At 36.1% G+C, this 20,176-nt stretch overlaps 1 protein-coding gene across 2 annotated transcripts in view; it reads left to right on the forward strand.

Annotated features, from left to right (window-relative positions):
• Positions 1 to 19,918, forward strand: part of LOC125659240 (uncharacterized) — a 44,007-nt gene extending 24,089 nt beyond the window's left edge. Inside the window, exons 1-4 of one of the 2 annotated variants that reach the window (XR_008797649.1) lie at positions 2,307 to 2,796; positions 13,938 to 14,060; positions 14,203 to 14,275; positions 16,004 to 19,918. Coding sequence is in view for 1 of the 2 variants with exons in the window: in XM_048890851.2 (XP_048746808.2) it covers positions 13,938 to 14,060; positions 14,203 to 14,275; positions 16,004 to 16,094 (287 nt within the window). In the remaining variant the exon portion in view is untranslated. Of the gene's footprint in view, positions 1 to 2,306; positions 2,797 to 13,937; positions 14,061 to 14,202; positions 14,276 to 16,003 lie in introns of those variants that run through there. The other variant, XM_048890851.2, reaches the window with a different exon arrangement.
• The last annotated feature ends 258 nt before the right edge of the window (positions 19,919 to 20,176 follow it).

Consider the following 20,176-nt stretch of genomic DNA (forward strand, 5'->3'; position numbering starts at 1 on the left):
TAAAACACTTAAATAACATCTTCTTTAGTACTATTGATACTAAATTGAAAGTAAATGGGTATTTAGAAAGAGCAGGTAGTCCTTTACCAAAATTATAAATTTGATGATCCCAGGGTTAGGGGTTTTGGTATTAAGGTGGGGCCAAGATGGTCAGGTATGAAATGTGTAAACAACAGACATTTTTTACTTGTTCTTGATAACTACTTAACCAATTCTTTTCAAATTTGGTAGGAAGCGTCTTTGGGACAACGGGGATATAAATTGTAAATTCCAGAACTTAAGTACTCCTGGGACCTTAGAGGAAGGGCAAAAACTGCCCAAACTTGACCAATTTTCAAAAATCTTCTTCTCTAGAAACTAAATGCATTAAGATGTAAAGCAGATCTACCAAAATTGTAAATTTCATGATCCCCGGGGTAGGGGCTCTAACCCCAGGGTATGGCCAAACTTAGTATATATTGTTTATGTGTAAGTTGGCTGATGCTGTATAAATTCTATATGCATACTTAGGAATAGCAGAAAAGGATGTACAAAAATGGTGAATTTCACAACCCAGGGTTTTGACCCTAGGATGGTTCCAAATTAGTCATATCTTTTAATGTTTTAATGTTAATACACCTATTATATTATGTGAAGCCTTTCATCAGTGTATGCACTTATTAGGACATTGAAGTTGAACACATCTTGTTTTATACGTTTGCTGAATGTTAAAATGTAGCTTAGATATTCAGAACAGGACATTTTTTCTTGATTTCATAGCCTTTGGGAGTAGTGATATTTTTCACTAGTACTCAGATGACCGATAAGGTCTGTGGGCCTCTTGTTTATGGAATTTGCATTTCAATCACCCAAATTTTCTTAGTACTTCTCCCTTAAGTGATCGTATTTGGTACAAAATATGCACGGACTAGTTTTTATTATTTAAAAAAAATTATCTTCCATATCAATACCAAAATTTCTAAACTGAATGTAGATGAAGGAACAAATTTCAGAACATGTATATAGAATAAAACCCAAAGTATCAGTATTCTTTTTCAGTGAATGTTAAGAGTATCAGTATATAACACTACCTGAGCTTTTCTGATCAACATTTGTCTGCCATCAGCATTAACTTTCACATTTTCATCTTCTTCCCTTAGAACCACTTGACCAATTTCAATCACACTTGGCACAAAGCATCCTTGGGTGAAGGGTATTGAATTTTGTTCTAATGAAGGGCTATGTCCCCTTCAAATGGGAGATAATCAAGGGGGGAAAATAGGGTGGAGTCATTTTAAAAAAAATCTTAAGAACCATCAGGCCAGAATAGCTGAAATTTACGTCAAAGCATTTCAAGCTATTTTTCTAAGTCCAAGGGCCATAACTTAATGAAAAATCAACGGACCGAGACAAGATTCGAACATGATCTGTAACTTGTTATGGCAAAGAAATGTACCAAATATCAAATGAATATCTACAAGCACAACCAAAAAAAGTCTGGAAAACTGATAATTCATGTGATTTTTCTAAGTTCAAGGCTCATAACTACAGTAAGTTAAAAATCAACGGACAGAGACGAAATTCGAACTTGATCTGTAACTTGTTATGGCAAAGCAACATACCAAATATAAAATAAATATATGCAAGAACAAAGACAAAAAGTACGGAAAACTGGACTGAGAGACGGACGGAGTGCAAACCTAAAGTCCCCTTCGACTTAAAGTTCTTCAAAAATTTGATTTTCTTTTTTGAACAGCTCCATTACATGTACGTTTTGAAAACATACCATATGTTGACATTCTTATAACAATGTAATTTAAATGAGTCCCCTCAATATGTTTTTAAAAAACTATATATAGTTGGCAAATTAAGTGGCACGGGCGATTGTACTTTATTAAACATGTGACATGTGTATGAATATATCAACCACCAAAAAATAGATTCATCCTTAAACATGAAACAAGTGTTAGTGTATAAGTAGATATTTTGTAGTAAAGAAAGTAAATATCTCGCTTTCTTAAGTAGAAAAACATGGTGAATGTTTGAAAATGGTATGGTTCTATTACGACCGATTCATACGCCCCGTTGTGGACTCATCGAAAGGGATGTTGCTAAAATGCGGAACGGAAAACGGAACAGAACGGAATTCAAGAATTAGAATGATTAATGTAGATAAGATAACGCCAAAACTCGGGTGGAAATCATTAATTTTGATTAAAATCAACAATTTGGGAATTGTTTACAAGCAATAAAACAACTTTATCTTAAAATTTTGCATCATAAATTGATTAAGCGAATTAAGTTAAACGTTTGTATCAGAATTTACAAAGCGTTTTACAGGTGGTGTTAGCGAGCAGTGACACCTATGGGTAGAGAATGAAAGGAACACACGTGGTGTACACACACACACACGCGCGCGCACATGCACACACACAGCGAGACATCATTAACGCACATGTACATGTCTTTACACATTTACCATGTATGTGTGTTTACAACAGGGAGTGTGATATGTATAAAACAACGATAACTCATGTTATTATTATGAAGTCAACAATTAAAATATCTCATGTTTGATTTTTTTTTTCTTAAGGAGGTATGCTACACCAGAGAAATTTGATATGGATGAAAAGTTGAGGATATGTTCAACAATATTTTGAAACTGAAAACTTTCAAATTTATTTATTTAGTAAAAAAAAAAATACAGTTTTAGTTGAAAGCAATCAGAGAAAAATTTAAAACCCCTGCTGCATGGACTCGAACACGCGATCTACAGTTCAGCAGTCGACGTTCTAACCTACTGAGCTACTCATTTAGGTGAGAAATTTTTAAAAATATATAGACAAATATTGCTGATATCTATATATTTTCCACCATGTTTTAAAAAGAAGTCAGCCTTTATGACGATGTAGAGTAGTACCTCCTTAACTAACAAAGACTTACTGACCGCAGCACTCCAATTCTAAATAGGGAGGACTTCTGGCAGTTCATTTCTAAACTAAATACTTGTATATCTTAACATTTAGATTAAAAATGAGATGGCTTTTAATTCCATTCAAGCATAAATTCTATGTTAGCCTTTTAGCTATTTCATATATTATGAAATAAATCTGTTGATTCCTCTTACTATGTGTCATAAACTTCACCCTAGTTTACATTGATTATGTTTCAATCTTTTTTCCCCTTGTATCTCTTCAGTTTCAACACTAATCCGCAGGATATGGGTAAATGTTCATACAGTATTCATCCCAAATGAGGCAAACCTTTTTTCCACACCGGACTCGTTCGCTTTGAAATTTGATGTGATACATAAATGTATATTACACCCATCGTCGGAAACCCACAGTTGATTACGCTTCGTTCCTCTCTCTATCACCCGTGGGTCCATTTATTCCTACTCGCTCGTTCTCATGAATAATTAATGAGGCAATTTGATTGGCCGCTCATGGAAAACCCTAAGCGAATTTGTCCTATCAAAAAGACGCTTTCAGCTCAATTTCGGTATACAATTGCTGTGATATCAAAGTTAAGTTAGTGCTACCTTTAAAAACAGAAGAGTTCCATTACTATAACGATTACTTTGATTGGACGATATTTTAAAATATTTATTCATGAGAACGAGCGAGTAGGAATGAATGAACCCACGGGTGATGGAGAGAGGAACGAAGCGTAACCAACCATGGGTTTCCGACGATGATTACACCAGGTGTAGAACTAAATTCAAATTCAGTTATCTTAATCATATTTAGTTCGATTCCTACTATCTTGCTACTTCAAGATTACCTATTCCAGTTGACAATGAAAAACGAGTCGACTTTCAGGCCTTTGATTTATGCCCCTGCAGCTAAAGTTGAGACATATTTTGTCTTGTCTGAAACATTAACCTTCTTCATAACTTTTAAGTAGTAAGTGATAGGGCTTTCCTAAAATCCTTGGGACATGATTTTTTCTTTTGTATCAGAGTTTTAAACCTTATGACCTTAACCTTGGAGCATCATCGAAAATCCACTGTCGGTCGCACTCCGTTTACCTCCCGTTGGGGCACTACACCAATATTTTCGCTGGAAGGTGTGTCTCGGCATCTATATGCGATTGGTCGCTTTATCATTCCTTATTGCGATATTCAACCAATGAAAAAGTTCCTTATCTTCAGTGTTCTGGAGCATAGAAAAACATGCTTTCGAAGCGAAGATTTTGACTACGTTTAAGTTGGACAAGTTACAAAAGCTTTCAGCGAGATGCTTTATCTGTATTATTGAAGCGGGGGGTGTATTTGTGTCTATAAAGACTGGAGAGGGGAAAGCCTGTGTTAATAAGCTTTTACTACCGTGTACGAGGCTATGTTAGTGTGTATATGTAGGTCTACATGTTCAGCACTCGTAGTCTCGCTACTTTTATTCATCATACGGGAGCAATGTGTTTTTCAACTGACTTGGTATTTCTTCGGTTTATAGGTCTATAGATATGTTAAACTTGCGTATTAAGTTACTGTCGTAATTTGTGTTGTCGGCACAATTTGAACCAGTAATTATGACCTCTTTACATACCTCTCTCGTGTAAACACAATTGATGTTTCAACTATGATAATTACAAAATGACATGCAAACGGGATTGCAAGACCATATTTTAATTCAAATTTGCATCTTATTTTTAGCTCACCTGAACTGAAAGCTCAAGTGAGCTTTTCTGATCGCCTGTTGTCCGTCGTCTGTCCGTCCGTCTGTAAATTTTTCACTTTTTCGACTTCTTCTCCAGAACCACTAAGTTACATTCAACCAAACTTGGCCAAGAGCATCCTTGGGTGAAGGGTTTTCAAGTGTGTTCATATGAACGGCCATGTTCCCTTCAAAGGAGAGATAATCACAAAATGCAAAAATAGGATGGGGTCATTTAAAAATCTTCTCAAGAACCACTGAGCCAGACAAGCTGAAATTTACGTGAAAGCATCCTAACGTAGTGCAGATTCAAGTTTGTTAAAATCATTACCCCCGGGGTTACGATTGGGCCATAATAGGGGGTGATTTTTTTTTACATACAAATATATAGGGGAAACTCTTTCAAAATCTCTTTCTGGAGAACCACTGGGCTAGGAAAATACAAATTTACATGAAAGCTTCCTGACATAGTGCAGATTCAAGTTTGTTACAATCATGCCCCCTAGGAGTAGGATGGGGCTACAATAGGGGATCGAAGTTTTACATACAAATATAAAGGGAAAATCTTTGAAAATCTTCTTCTGAAGAACAAAACAAAGATGGTGTTGCACCAAAGCGGGAATTTTCCCTAATCGGAGCTCCGTGCCAGCAATCTTGACGTAGAACTGACCTTCATTCATATTTATATTCATTGCGTATTTGCCATTTAAATACCTGAAGGATTCCCCAGTACTAAGGGCAAACCAACTACATTTTATGTGTCAAAACATTATACATGTAGTCTAAAGACAAATTTTTGAAATCGTGAAAATTAAATTGTCTTCTTTTTTTCTGAGTATCAGGTACAATGTATACGGCTACATGTTACGAGTGTATCAATATTTAATATTCTATACTACTACACTCCAAACGCTCTTATACTCGTATGTATTATTTTCTACAACCAACAGTTGGCAACTGTACATGACTTTGACCACAAAACAAAATATGGGAAGTTTGATACACATTAATAAAGTTCAACATTATTCGAAGTACATGCACCTATAAAAATTGATTCAACATAGCAATTTGCTACTGGAATACATATAAACTCAAACTATTTAACGGTAATTTACCTTTTTTGGCCTTAATTTTTCTTCTTCCAAAGCTTTGCATAGTTCACAACGGTTTTTCGTAAAAGGCACCATGCCTTTGTCAACAACTTTCATTCAGAAAAACATAAACGTTCTCGTTAGCAGCCTTGACTATTAAAACACAGATATTGCGTGCTGTATTCGGCGTGTTTGTTGAGAGTCCTATTCACAAACTGAACAGTGTCCAGGTTGGAAGCTAATTTCAAACTCGACACATGGTAATAAACAGAGATTTGACATGAAACATTTATAAAAACCTAGGAACGTGTTTCAATTAAGAAAAAAAATTAAATGGAAAGCGTAATATAATTTTTAAAAATGTGTTCGTGAGGGAGTCGAACCCGGTCGTTATTATATAAGTCGACGCCCTTATCCACTGAACCACTCAGTAGACCATACATTACTAAGGAAAATTAACGTACAGGTGAAGTTGAAAATAATACCAATGAAGTCGTTTCCATTTTTATAAATTTACAAAAAATGACCTCGTGAAACAATTTTTTTTAGAGGAAAACTCGAAGAACATGTTCATGCTAAATTTATTTTGTTTCACGGAGGCGGTTTTTCTGACATTCGGGGATACCCCTCTATTTTAACGCTAAATATCATATATATCGCTTATTGCTTGATTTAAACTCGAAATATTTTGGCTAATTTTGTCAATACACGTCTTTTAAACTTATTTTCAAAAATTACTGAATCAAGACATACGTTCCAATTGGTTTTATCATATATTTGAATAACTTCATTTTATCGATCTTTCATGCAACACCTTTAGGAAAATTAACATGAGACGTACAACACCTTCTTTACATGAAAGGTTCCTGACATAGTGCAAATTCAAGTTTGTCAAAATCATGACCCCCGGGGTTAGGATGGGGCCACAATAGGGCATCAAAGTTTTACATAGAAATATATAGGGAAAATCTTTAAAAGTCTTCTCAAGAACCACTCGACCAGGAAAGTGCAGTTTTCATGAACGTTTTCTGACATAGTGCAGATTTGAGTTTGTACAAATCATGTCCCCAGGGGTAGTATGGGGCCATAATATGGGATCAAAGTTTTACATATTAATATATAGAGAAAATCTTTAAAACTCTTCTACTCAAGAACCACAGGGCCAGAAAAGTTTACATTTACAAGAAAGCTTCCTGACATAGTGCAGATTCAAGTTTGTTAAGATCATAGCCCCCAGGAGTAGGATGGGGCTATAATAGGGGATCAAAGTTTTACATACAAATATAAAGGAAAATTTTTTGAAAATCTTCTTCTGAAGAACAGTACAAATTTACATGAAAGGTTCCTGACATAGTGCAGATTCAAATTTGTCAAAACCATGACCCGTGGGGGTAGGATGGGGCCACAATAGGGGATTAAAGTTTTACATACAAATATATAGGGAAAATCTTTAAAAGCCTTCTCAAGAACCACTCGACCAGGAAAGTGCAGATTTACATGAAAGTTTTCTGACAGTCCAGATTTGAGTTAGTACAAATCATGTCCCCCAGGGTTAGGATGGGGCTACACTAGGGGATCAAAGGTTTACGTACCAATATATAGAGAAAATCTTTAAAAATCTTCTTCTCAAGAACTACTGGGCCAGAAAAGTTTACATTTACATGAAATCTTCCTGACATACTGCAGATTCAAATTTGTTAAAATCATGGTACCTTGGATTAGGATGGGGCTGTAATAGGGGATCAAAGTTTTACATACAAAAGTATAGAGAAAATATTTTAAAATCTTCTCAAGAACCATTGGGCCAAAGAAGTGTACATTTACATGAAAGGTTCCTGACATAGTGCAGATTCAAGTTTGTAAAAATCATGGCCCCTAGCGGTAGGTTGGGGCCACAATAGGGATCAAAGATTTACATGCGAATATATAGGAAAATAATGGTATTTAAATATGGTCCAATGTGACTCAGGTGAGCGATGTGGATCATGGGCCTCTTGTTAAATTGTATCATGCATGACGGATTTTATTCGCGTGCTATGTATCAGTGATGATAATAAACATACCAGTGGCGGATCCCAGATTTCCGAAGGGGGGTTGCACATGTTAAAGTGAAGTATTATAAAAATTAATCAGCCACATTGGGTGTAAAATCTGGAGTTTTCATCTATAAATCTTTGATAGAGGCACACAACAAAACACACACACTTTCATAGGCACCGCCATTACTGCTGACACTTTGACTTCCGGGAATACTTAAAGGAGTATGGACACGGTTGAGCTGAAAAAATTATTTTTCCTTTTTTATTGTTTGCAATACTCAATAAAAGTATTAAAGTAATCTAATTGTCAACCAAAATTGAAATATCAGTTTTTGAGTTACAAGTAAGATACAGCACTCACAATTCTTTGTTATGTAAACAAGGCTCGTACCACGTTTTTTGTTTACATATACATGTATATTGCTTAATAGAAAATAGCATGTTTAAAACAAAATGATCTGTGCTAAGCACTAAAAACTGTTTTATTGTGTTCAGAATTAACTAGTAAATTGAAAACTTTGCTTTAAACGAACGTTTGCTAGTACATGTATATTTAACCTATGTAAACAAAATCATGGCACGAGCCTTGTTTGACTTACTTTGACTTAATTCATTCTCTCCTCGTGGAGAATAGGGCCATGGACAAGTCCTCTCCATTTACTTCTGTCCTGGGCTGATCTTGCTGCCTCTGTCCATGACCCAAAACCTAGTTCTTTCCTCTCTCTCTCTTTCTGTTGTTCTTCTCCACGTTTCCTTCGGTCTTCCTCTCTTTCTTTTTCCTTCTGGTGTCCAACTAAGGGCTACATATGGGTGTGTTCTTTTATCCATCCGTAGCACATGTCCAATCCACTGCCATCTGCGTGTTTTTATCATAGTGCTGATCTTTGCTACTCCTGCTATCTCTCTAACTGCTACATTTGGTATTTTCATTGGCCAGCAGATCTTTAAGATCGTCCTAAGACATTTGTGCTGGAAGGTATCTACAAGTTTTTCGTCCCCTTTTGTCATTTTCCATTTGAGCTGAAGAGCTTCATTTTTGTTTTTCTGTTGAGTTGGTTATTGCTCCAGATCTTGCGTAGCTTATGGAATGCTACTCTTGCATGGCCAATTCTTCTTCTTATATCTTCATTAGTACCTCCTGTCTTGCTTACTGTTGCTCCGAGGTAAATGAACTCATCCACATCGTTTATGTTGTTCCCATTGATGGTTATTGGTGTGATGTTTGCAGCATTTAGACGCATAACTTTGGTTTTTTCTGTATTGATTTTTAAACCTGTTCTTGCTGCGTATCTGTTTAGAGAGTTCAGTTTTTGTTGCATTTGATCTTTGCTGCTGGATAATAAAGCGATGTCGTCTGCAAAATCTAGATCGTCTAATTTTGTTGTCATATTCCATCTTATGCCTGAGTTGTTATCTGCTGTTGTCTTTTTCATTATCCAGTCAACTACCAGGAGGAACAAGAAACCTGACATGTTGCATCCTTGTTTGACACCAGATTTAACATTAAACCATTCTGTTGTACCATTTCCATCAACAACTGCGCATTCACTGTCTTCATACATTAATTTAACCATACTGATTATTTCGTCTGGTATTCCATAAGATTTCATGATCTTCCAAAGGGTTTCCCTGTGTACGCTGTCGAAGGCTTTTTCAAAATCGACGAAGCATAGATAGAGGTTGGAGTTCCATTCTATAGCTTGTTCTAGAATATTACGTAGGACAAATATCTGTTCCGTAGTGCCTCTTCCTGCCCTGAATCCAGCTTGTTCCATTCTCAAATGTCTGTCTACACCAAATACAATTCTTTTTATTATTATTTCCCCATTATTTTGGCAGTTGTTGCTATTAGTGTGATTCCTCTCTAATTTCCACAGTTTGTCAGGTCACCTTTCTTTGCTAACTTTATTATAAGTCCCCTTCTCCAATCTTTGGGAGCTTTTCCAGTTGTCCAGACAATGTTGTATAGTTTGTGTAGTTCCTTGACAGTTGTTTCTATGTCTGATTTCAATATTTCTACAGTGATGTTATCTACACCTGGAGCTTTGCCTAATTTCATTTTTTCAATGCTCTCCTTATCTCATCTTCTGTTGGTGGACCTGTTTCTATGTCTAATTCGATGGACTCCCCTGTTAGTATTTCAGCAGGATCAATAGGGTCTGGTCTATTTAACACTTCGCTGAAGTGTTCCATCCATCTTTTTCTTATATCTTCCTCTTTAGTCAAGAGATTTCCTTCCTTGTTTTTTACTGCCTCAACAGTTTTTGGACGTTCGTTGCACAATAATTTGGTTACATCATATACAGTTTTCATGTTTCCGATGTTTGCTGCCTCTTGTGCCTCATTCGCCATGTCATCTACCCATTGTCGTTTATCTTTTCTAAAACTTCTTTTCACCTCTTTGTCTTTGTCCCCATACTTTTCTTTTAGTCTAGCTCTTAATCTCTCTGACCTTGCACTTTCTACTTTGCCCTTTAGAACTCGCCTCTCTTCTACCTTTTTCCAACTGCCCTGGCTTATCCATTCCTGGTTTTTCCTTTTTCTATACCCAAGTACGTTTATGGCAGTTTCATTATATGCAGTTTTAATGTTGTTCCATCTTTCTTCTATATCATCAGGATTGGGACCTATGGTGTTGTCTTCACTAAGTGCATTAAATCTATTTCTCAGTTCTATTTGGAATTGTTTCCGAACTTCTGGTACCTTAAGTTTGCATGTCTCGAATCTTGTTGAAGATGTTGGTTTCTTTCTTATTTTGTGCAGTTTAAGCATTACTTTTGTGATGACTAAATTGTGGTCAGATCCGACATTTGCACCTCGGTGTGCTCTGACATCCAACAAAGATCTTTTAAAGCGCCCATTGACTGCTACATGGTCTATCTGGTTCTTGTGTTGACCATTTGTTGAAGTCCATGTCTGCTTGTATATGTCTCTATGTTTAAACATTGTTGAAGATATTGCCAAGTTGTTGATGGCACAAAATGATGCAAATCTTTCTCCATTATCGTTCCTTTCCGAGTGTAAACCATACTTTCCAACAATTCCATCCTCTCCTTCCTGTTTGTTACCTACTTTTGCATTAATATCGCCAGTTAGAATTATAATATCATGGCGTGGAGTGTTGTCTATGACTCCCTGTAGTTGTTCGTAAAAATTATCTTTTGATTCTTCTTCTGCATCATTGGTAGGTGCATACACTTGTATTAATGTTGTTTTTATATACTTTGACCAGAACCTGGCAGTTATGATGCGGTCGTTAATGGGTGCCCATTCATGTAATGTCTTGACTTTCTCTTTTGATATAGCAATAGCAACTCCATTACTGTGATGGTTATCTTTTCTTCCAGAATACAGTATCGTTTCACCTGTCTGGGTTCTGATTTTTCCAGAATCTGTCCATCTGCATTCGCTTATTCCAAGTATATTCTAGGTGGTATCTCTTCATTTCTGCTATTACTTGTGCGGTTTTTCCAGTGGAGTACATAGTTCTTACGTTCCATGATCCCAACCTGACGATGTTTTTGGGGCTTGCTAGCATATCCCTCTGTCCGCGAACTTCCTTTCGGCTTTGGCTCGTAGACATCATGCTTGCATCTCTGTCCGCTATGAAATCATCCTTTGGAGTATGCTCGATAGCTATGCTTACCCCACGACTTCTTATTGACTTGTTCATAGTTTCCGTAATCACTTCTTTTTTATGAGGTCGGGTGATTAGCCCTACGCTCAACCTCATTGAGGTGGTTTTTCTGTTGGGGTTTTCCTTCCCTTAGATGACGATCTTTTTTTTTAAAGACTATTGGATGCCATCCCCCAGGTTTTACATCGGAGTGTCCTTCTCCTAGGTAAGCTGCCACCCCTGGTTGCGAACCTCACCTATCCGGGTTTTACATCGGAGGTTTCCTTCTCCTAGACAGATAATCATCCCTGATTTTCGACATCATGTCTTGTCGGCTATATTCCCATAGCTGGGGCAAGGTTGATGAGTGCTAGGGCGTGTCCACACGCCGGTGGGCCTACACACTGCATCTATGGGGCCCTTGCTACTCCCAGATCCCCATTAGTTCGGCCTGGTCCCGAGAGAGGCCAGTATCCGTGTGCTGCCAACGTGGAGGCACTAATGGAGTCTTGGTAATGTAGAGGCTATGTACTGGCAGGAGAGGCTGACGCACTCGGCTCTCTTTTCGCAAAAGGATGCTAGTCAGCGGCAAATGCATGCACTAGACGCATATCACTACCCTGTGGTATATACCACCAACACACACGAGCCTTGTTTACATAACAAAGAATTGTGAGCTCTGTATCTCCCATATACCTCGACAACTGACATCCAAATCTTTGCTTACAATTAGGAATATCTTAATTAAGTATTCTAAACAATAAAAACGGAAAAATAACATCTCAGTCCTAATCGTGTCCATGCCCCTTTAACGGCGATTCACACTGGTCCTCGATAGGTCACGTAAGGTCATGTATTTTGATGAGTTATGCGAAAAATATCGGCGTTGTATCCCACGGGAGGTAAACGGACTGCGACCGATCGTGAGTTTCCAACGATGAACCTCGGACTTGAATTTGTACTTTAAAACTGAACCTATTCAATACATGTACATGTATATCCTGAACTATTTAAGGTAGAGCTTTCATAATTTGCATAAAGATTCCTTATGGTAAGATCCTACATATCATACGTGACCTTTGACCTTGTGATCTTGGCCTTCAAAATTTGACCCAATTTTCAAAACTTTAACTTTACTCTTAACATTTAGATAGTGAGTGATAGGGCTCGTATTAATGTTTCTAACCTTTGGACTTTGACCTTCGAGTTTGACCTACTTTTAAGACAAGAGGCCCATGGGCCACATTGAGGGACATAAATTGTAAAGGTCATGATTCCTGCACCCCTGAGACGAGGCAAAAACTGTCAAAAATGACCAATTTTAAAATTCCTCTTTTCTACAACCACACATGTACAAGAAAACTAAATGCATAATGGTGTAGAGCAGGAAGATTTCTACCTGAATTGTAAATTTCATGATCCCCAGGGTAGAAGTTCTGACTCCAGGGCGGAGCCAAACTTGCTATATATTTTCTACGTGTAAACAATTAGAACCCTATTTAAAACATCTTTAATGCTATTGATACTATGTTGAAACTAAATTGATGTTTATAATGAGCATATAGCCCTTTACCAAAATTGTAAAAGTTCATGATCCCAAGGGTAGGGGTTTTGGTATCAGGGTGGGACCAAAATGATCAGTGATTAAACGTGTTAACAATTCAAGATTTTTAAAACTTTATCTCGATAACTACCATTCTAATTCTTTTCAGATTTGGTATGAAGCATCTTTAAAACAACGATGACTTAATTTAATTGTGAATTCTTGCATCTTAGGGGCGGGGAAAAACAACCAAAATTGACCAATTTTTAAATATCTTCTCAACAACTGCATGTGTACATTGTAACTAAGAAAAACTAAATGCATAGTGATTTAGAGCAGGGAGGCTGTAAATTTCAAAATCCCCGGGGTATAAGTATAACTTTCTTTAATGCTACATGTATTGATACTAAATTGAATCTAAACGGATATTTAGAATGAAAAGGTAGCCCTTTACCAGAATTGTAAATTTTATGATCCCCGGATGAAGGGTGTCACTCCAGGGTGGGGCTAAACTTGGTGTATAGTGAATCTGTGTAAAACATTTTAATGATTTCGTCTTTAAATCTATTGATACTAAATTGAAACAAAATGGATATTCAATAGGAGCAGGTAGTTCTTTACAAAAATTGTAAATTTCATGATCCTAAGGTTAAAGGTTTTGTTCCAGGGTGGAGCCTAAATTGTAGCAATGATTATTGTCTTTCTCATTTGAAAGACTTCTTTAGGTTTGATGATAGAGTTTTAAACTATCGGTAAATGCATGTTTAAGAAAAGCATAATAGGATGTACCAAAATTGTGAATTTTGCAACTTCCGGATTTTGACTCTAGGATGGGTCCAAATTAGTCGTATCGTATTAATGTTACCTATATCATATTAATCATGTAAAGCCTTTCAGTATAGACACTTTTAGGGACTTTTAAGTCTTGTTTTTATACTTTTGCTGAATATTAGAATTTGGCTTAGATATTCAGAACAGGAAATTGTATCTAGATTTCTAGTTCTTATTCCGTAGATTACTGTGCAGTTTACCGGACATTCATAAATGATGTCAGTTTTGATCAGTTGAAATCTTGTTCGGAGAGAAACATCACGAATTGTCCAAACACGTCCTATTTTTCCAACGAAATCTACAAGTGTAAGTTCTTTTTTTTCACTTTACGTTGATTGAAGAGAATAAATCAAAATTTCTTCCTGCCATTCAAATAATATATGAATGTATGTTTAAAATGTGTCAGTAATTATCCTGATTAACTGAATATTTGATTTACCTTGAGCAGATCCCTCCTGTTTGGAGATAGACCCAGACAACGCGTGTTACATTGCTGCTTCAGCCTGTTCAAAAACACAAAGGTAAATTAACTTGATGATATAATTGGATACTGTAGAACTGGTATTTTCTGCGGTTGTCCAATCTGCAAAAATTACAGACGCAAAATATAAATGTTCATACATGTAGGTGCATATAGGTATAATGCAGTCGCAAAAATTGCAAACACAGTATATAATTCAACAACATTTACGGATCAAATCGCTAAAATTTTCAACAAAGAAAATACCTGTTATATGGTAATTCTGAGCTTTCTGATTGCATTGGATTAAACAAACTAGACAAAGAACGTCAAATTCACCTCTACGTGCCATCAACGTCAATATTGTACAATCTTTGACATTTTTATGTTTATACCATGCCTTAGCTACTTCGGAGAAGTACAATATCCATCGAGCCCAGAGGTAAGTATTGTACTTGGAGGATAGGTAAAGCATCGTATTGACTGATGGAAGGGCAATGATTGTTTTGTCATATGATTGAATGATTATAATTACTACAGCCTATGAAACAATACCTGGTCGACCATGTTTGTATTCATCTAATATAGACTGCAACACCTAACAAAATGATTAGAGATGGAAGGTTTTGTTTTTCATTCCTCTGAATTATTTGCATCGAGGAGAGAAAAAAAAACTGTAATCAGAATGTCCGTATGAAGAATTCCGAAATTCAAATTCTTACTGGGCTTGTTGCCAGACTTAAGACATTTGAATATTCATCAGACATTTAAATATTCATCAGAAAGAACACGTTCAACATCTGATGCCTGATTGTCTTTGTTAAAAATCCCAACTAATCCTGCTTGAGATGGTCTTATAGTGGGCAATGCTTTACATATCAAGCAACATTCTTATTGTCTCAGTTGATAATGCAAAGTCTGCATTTAAAAGTCTCCAGTTGAGCTATATCAATACAAAGTGATGCCTTTTGGCTTAAAAAAAAAAATCCCCAAGTGACCTTCCGAAGGGTGATTCACTCCCTTCTTCATGACCTCCAAGGATGTGAAGCCTACAACAATGACGTTATCATCTGCAGTGACACGTGGGACGAACATCTCCAAATTATGCGTGTGTTATTGGACATTCTGGGTGAAGGGAACTTAAAGACCCGCAATTGGGCATAAAAGCAGCCAATCCGTGAAAAAAGTGGAAGATATGAATTTTCAGGTCACTTTCAGATTGCAGCACTTATTTTGCAAATATAAAGATTAAGCTGTTGTACTGAAACTTTAAAATTGACATGCTTGTTCCTCTCACAACTGCAGCATGGGTGGATTTAAAAAAATAAGGCTCAAACTGGAAATTTTTGTCATTTTTCAGGTAACTTGAAATCATTTTTCTTTGGTAATTTTAGGTTGTATATACATTGAAGTTCACAAATCCGAAAGATCATTATAATCAATAAAGAACTGAAAAAGTTGCAGACTTTTTATCATCAGGTTTTCACAAAATTTTATAAAAATGCAAGAATATAAGCACATTGCATAGGATATTTAAAAACGAATTCAAAACATGAACTTTACTTTGCAAATGATGAATAATAATCAATAATTTCAGACAGTAATTTTGTATCAAGTACATGTTTTTTTCAAAATATTTGATTTTTTGGGTAATTTTCCACTTATTTTTTATGAGGATGTCGGTACCGGTCCTTTTGTTAGTTCAATTTTTTTTTTAAAATCATGCTTATGTCACAGAGGTTTGCTTCTTTTTCAACCCACAGGATATATATATTTTCTATTTTTGCAGAGGAAATCCAGAAGTCAGTGGTGCGGAGAACCATTCATCATTCAGTACATGGATTGCTTTGTTGATCTGTACAAGTGTATTATTTATTTAGACGTTGTCCGAATAACCCATAACAATTTGAATTTTAGGTCACCTGAGTTTGCAATTGGTCTGTGTCCGTCGTCGTCCGTTAACAACTTCTTCTCATAAACTACTGGGCCAATCTATGTAGTATGTATGTGAAGGAGACCGGAAATTGTAAATTTCATGACCCCCAACCCTAAGGGGCCTTAATTTTCCGATAAAAACCGTAAAATTAATGTATTTTTTAAAAATCTTCTTTACTCCTGGGCATCTAGCAGAGAAAGTGAGTATATAGTAATGATGAGCAAGGAAGCTTCTACCAAAATTGTAAATTTCATGACCCCTGTGGTAGGGATTCTGACCCCACGGTGAAGCCAAACTTACTACATTTGTATATAGTGTTTATGTGTAAAACATTTAAATAACATCTCCTTTAGGGCTATTGATACTAAATTGAAACTGAATGGATATTTAGATAGAGCAGGCAGTCCTTTACTAAAATTGTAAATTTGATGATCCCAGGGATAGGGGTTTGGGTATTAGGGTGGGGCCAAACTTAGTAAATAGTAATTATGTAAAAATTTGCTGATACTGTATAAAATCTAAATGCATACTAAGGAAAAGCAGAAAAGGATGTACAAGAAATGGGGTATTTCAAAGCCCAGGGTTATGACTCTAGGATGAGTCCAAATTAGTAACAATTTCGATGCACCAGATTTGAAGTTTTAAGAATACATCTTGTTTTATACTGTTCCTGAACAATAGAATTTAGCTTAGATATTCAGAACAGGATACGTTTTCTAGATTTTATAGCCCTTGGGAGTAGTGATACTTTTTTCACTAGTACTCAGGTGACCGATAAGGCCTGTGGGCCTCTTGTCTCAACTGGATTTGGAGTTTCAACATTTTAGCTAATTTTCCGGAAGTATAAAGTGATGTTGAGTTTGAGAAATCAACACATACAGCCACAATCTTATACTGCATCCCAATATTTTACAAAATCCCTTACAAAAAGATATATTGCATTATCCAAGAAATGTTTTACCATGTCCCTATCTTTACTCCTCACTCAATTTTTTTATATTAACTGCTGTGAAAGAGAAACGCCAAATGTACTGCCCCATAATTGCTAGAAGTGGTTTAAATCAAATGCAGATCCTCCGAAATTCCAAGTAACTCTTACTAATTTGAAATCACAAAACATATTCCAAAATCAACGAGATCAAAACGTACAGGATCTTATCACCTTAATATCGTGTGTTTTCTCTCAACTAATTCGATATGCGAGGGTATGTTCTCCGTATGATCAATTTTTTAAACCCGAGGCCTAAGTTGATGTTACAAGGGTTTCAAGTTTCATTTGGCAATTTTATGGTCGTTATCATGATATTTTTGCAAATTGTATTGTGTTGTTTATTGGCTTTAAGCCTTACTACATAGTCAATTACAGAGTATAAACAAAAAAGCTGTATATAATATGAAAAGTGGAGTGAATATTAGAGGATGGACATACATGAAGAGAGTTATAAGTCAAGTTTACATTGTTTTTAAAAACCAACATACACATTAGACGATAGTTTGGCTAGATCGTAAGAGTAAAGCGCTTTTTAAAATTTACCCAGATTACAGAGTTATTTTCTATTATGAATTGACATCAATTGTACCAGTTTACTTTTTTATATATGCAGATCTGAGGATTTTGTACAAAGGACATATTAAAATAAAATGATATTCGTCCTCAATTTCGTTCAAATTACAAAATTCACACAATCGATCTTGTCTTGGTGTGCCATTAAATATCAACCTTGTTCAATTCTAAGATGGTGAGCAGACAATCTACTTTGCTAAAAGATTAATAAGATTTTCCGGAATAAATCTGTCACTGGGTAGAATGCTGTCTGAAGTGATTCATACCGAGTATAATGCTATTTGATCAAGATGGGGGCTCACTTCGGGTGTGACCGGTCAACACGAGACACCTGGTTCAACCGCTGATGTTTCTGGGGTTTTGTCCTCGCCCTGCTCTTAATTTTGTATTCTTTTTAGGATTCATTAGATTGATCACTGTTCGTTATCTTCACCTTGTTCATCGAATGGGATCATGATTTTTATTTCTAATGCTGAACAATTTTTTTTTTAAAATGGTATCAAATCGCACAACCTAACCACCAGGTTTATAAGAATGTACTGTGTATAGCAAGCACATTTGTGAAGGACCAACTTATAGATAACCTTAGAATTAACGATCTTGTCGATAATCGCGGGAACTCTTTTTTTCTCGATAAATTGTTGATATTGGTCGATAAGGATATATCAAAAAACTATTTTCCCTTGGGAACCGGGATAGAATAGGTCCTCAGTACCCCTTGCTTGTAAAAAGCAACTAAATGGGACCGTCCTTCGGATGAGACCGCAAAAACTGAGGTCCCGTGTCATAACATGTGTGGCAAGATCCCTCCCTGCTCAAAGACCGTAAGCGGAGTAGAGGCCCAAATTTTGCAGCCCTTCGCCGGCAATGATTACAGCTATTGCGCAACGTATTTATGTCAATATGTAATGGTTCTATTTCATTATGTGGTTTATTATTGTCATTGGCGACATGTACTCTTTAAAACTGCTTTATGTATGCGGGGTAAAAATTTTGTTAGGGCAGCTAGTCTTGTGCAATATACGACCACAACATTAATTCAAAAGTGTAATGGGTTTTTTGGTGGGTTTTTTTTTTTTTTTTTTTTTTTTTACCTTAACTATGTATGTCAGCGCTTACTGAAAAAAAAAAGAATTTGAAGATGTGCTCAATGACCTAGACTTTCCCCGCTTCGATTCGCTTATTCCCTTGGTTAAAAATATAGCAAGTAGCTTCGTCAATGTATTTTAGATATTCTTGCGATGATCAGCCTCTGAATTACGGACATTCGGTATATTATATATGCGCATTTATTTAGTTTTCATGGATAGTAGTGTCTCATGTACATATATTTTCATTCACTGTGTGTATTCTGTATTCTGCTTAACTTTATTGAAACTATCACACAGTTTGTTTCAATCTAGTTAAATCCGGTGTTTTAGTATTGTTTATGTCTATATATTTCATAAACTCCGCGGACCCCCCTTTTTTGCGGTATTGTTAAAGTTGGAAACTGTTTTTTGTTTGGTTGGGTTTTTTAAAACCCTTTTATTTGAATTTAGAATTATAATTTAACACTTACCTATTTTATACAATGACTTATTTTATGTGTTTTGTGGTTTATCCCTTTTAAACAATTTCTTCTTTATGGAGACGAGTTATGGTCCGGTGAGTTTCATCTGTGTGCGAGGTCATGACACAGTCTGTACATAACGATTATCACATGTATAATGATATAAGTGGATGTTAATCTTTATTATAGATGGTTTTCATATGACGTATTTTGACCCGGGGTTATTCCCATTGGCCGCCATCTTGTAGGTCAAACTGGTGGATTTTCCTCTTTGGACAACCAATTTCAAACATGTAAGGCAGAAATATATGGGGGGAAATCTTTGCAATATTGCAATTATGAAGTAAAAGATGCATTAACAAATGTATATTAATAAGAAAAGCAGTTTATCTCCACCTCAGTGACCAGAATAACAAGGCTGATTTTGGTTGAATAATGAAGGAATCCGGGCATGTTAACCTACAATATGGCGGCCAATGGGAAATAACTCTTGCTTAATCGCTTCGATGGAAAACCATCTATAGAGGTACTGGTCTGTTTTTAACCTTTTGATTGTATATTTCAAAAATTTTATATTTTAATGTATTTTGTGATGAAATAGTTGTGTGAATGCTTATACTGTTTGAAACAATGATTAAAAACTAAAACATTAGATAATATTTAGATTGAGAGAGAGTCTTTTCCGTGGGAATCCGGGTTAGAATAGGTACTCAGTATCCCTTGCTAGTCGTAAGAGGCGACTAAATGGGGCGGTCCTTCGGATGAGACCGCAAAAAACTAGGTCACTTGTCACAACAGGTGTGGCACAATAAAAGATACCTCCCAGCTTAAAGACCGTAAGCGCCAAGCATATGCCTAACATTTGCAGCCCTTTACCGACGATGTTGACGTCTCCATACAAGGGGCCTTA

This window comes from Ostrea edulis, chromosome 1 (genome assembly GCF_947568905.1).
Source record: "Ostrea edulis chromosome 1, xbOstEdul1.1, whole genome shotgun sequence".
Classification (NCBI taxonomy): Eukaryota; Metazoa; Mollusca; class Bivalvia; order Ostreida; family Ostreidae; genus Ostrea; species Ostrea edulis.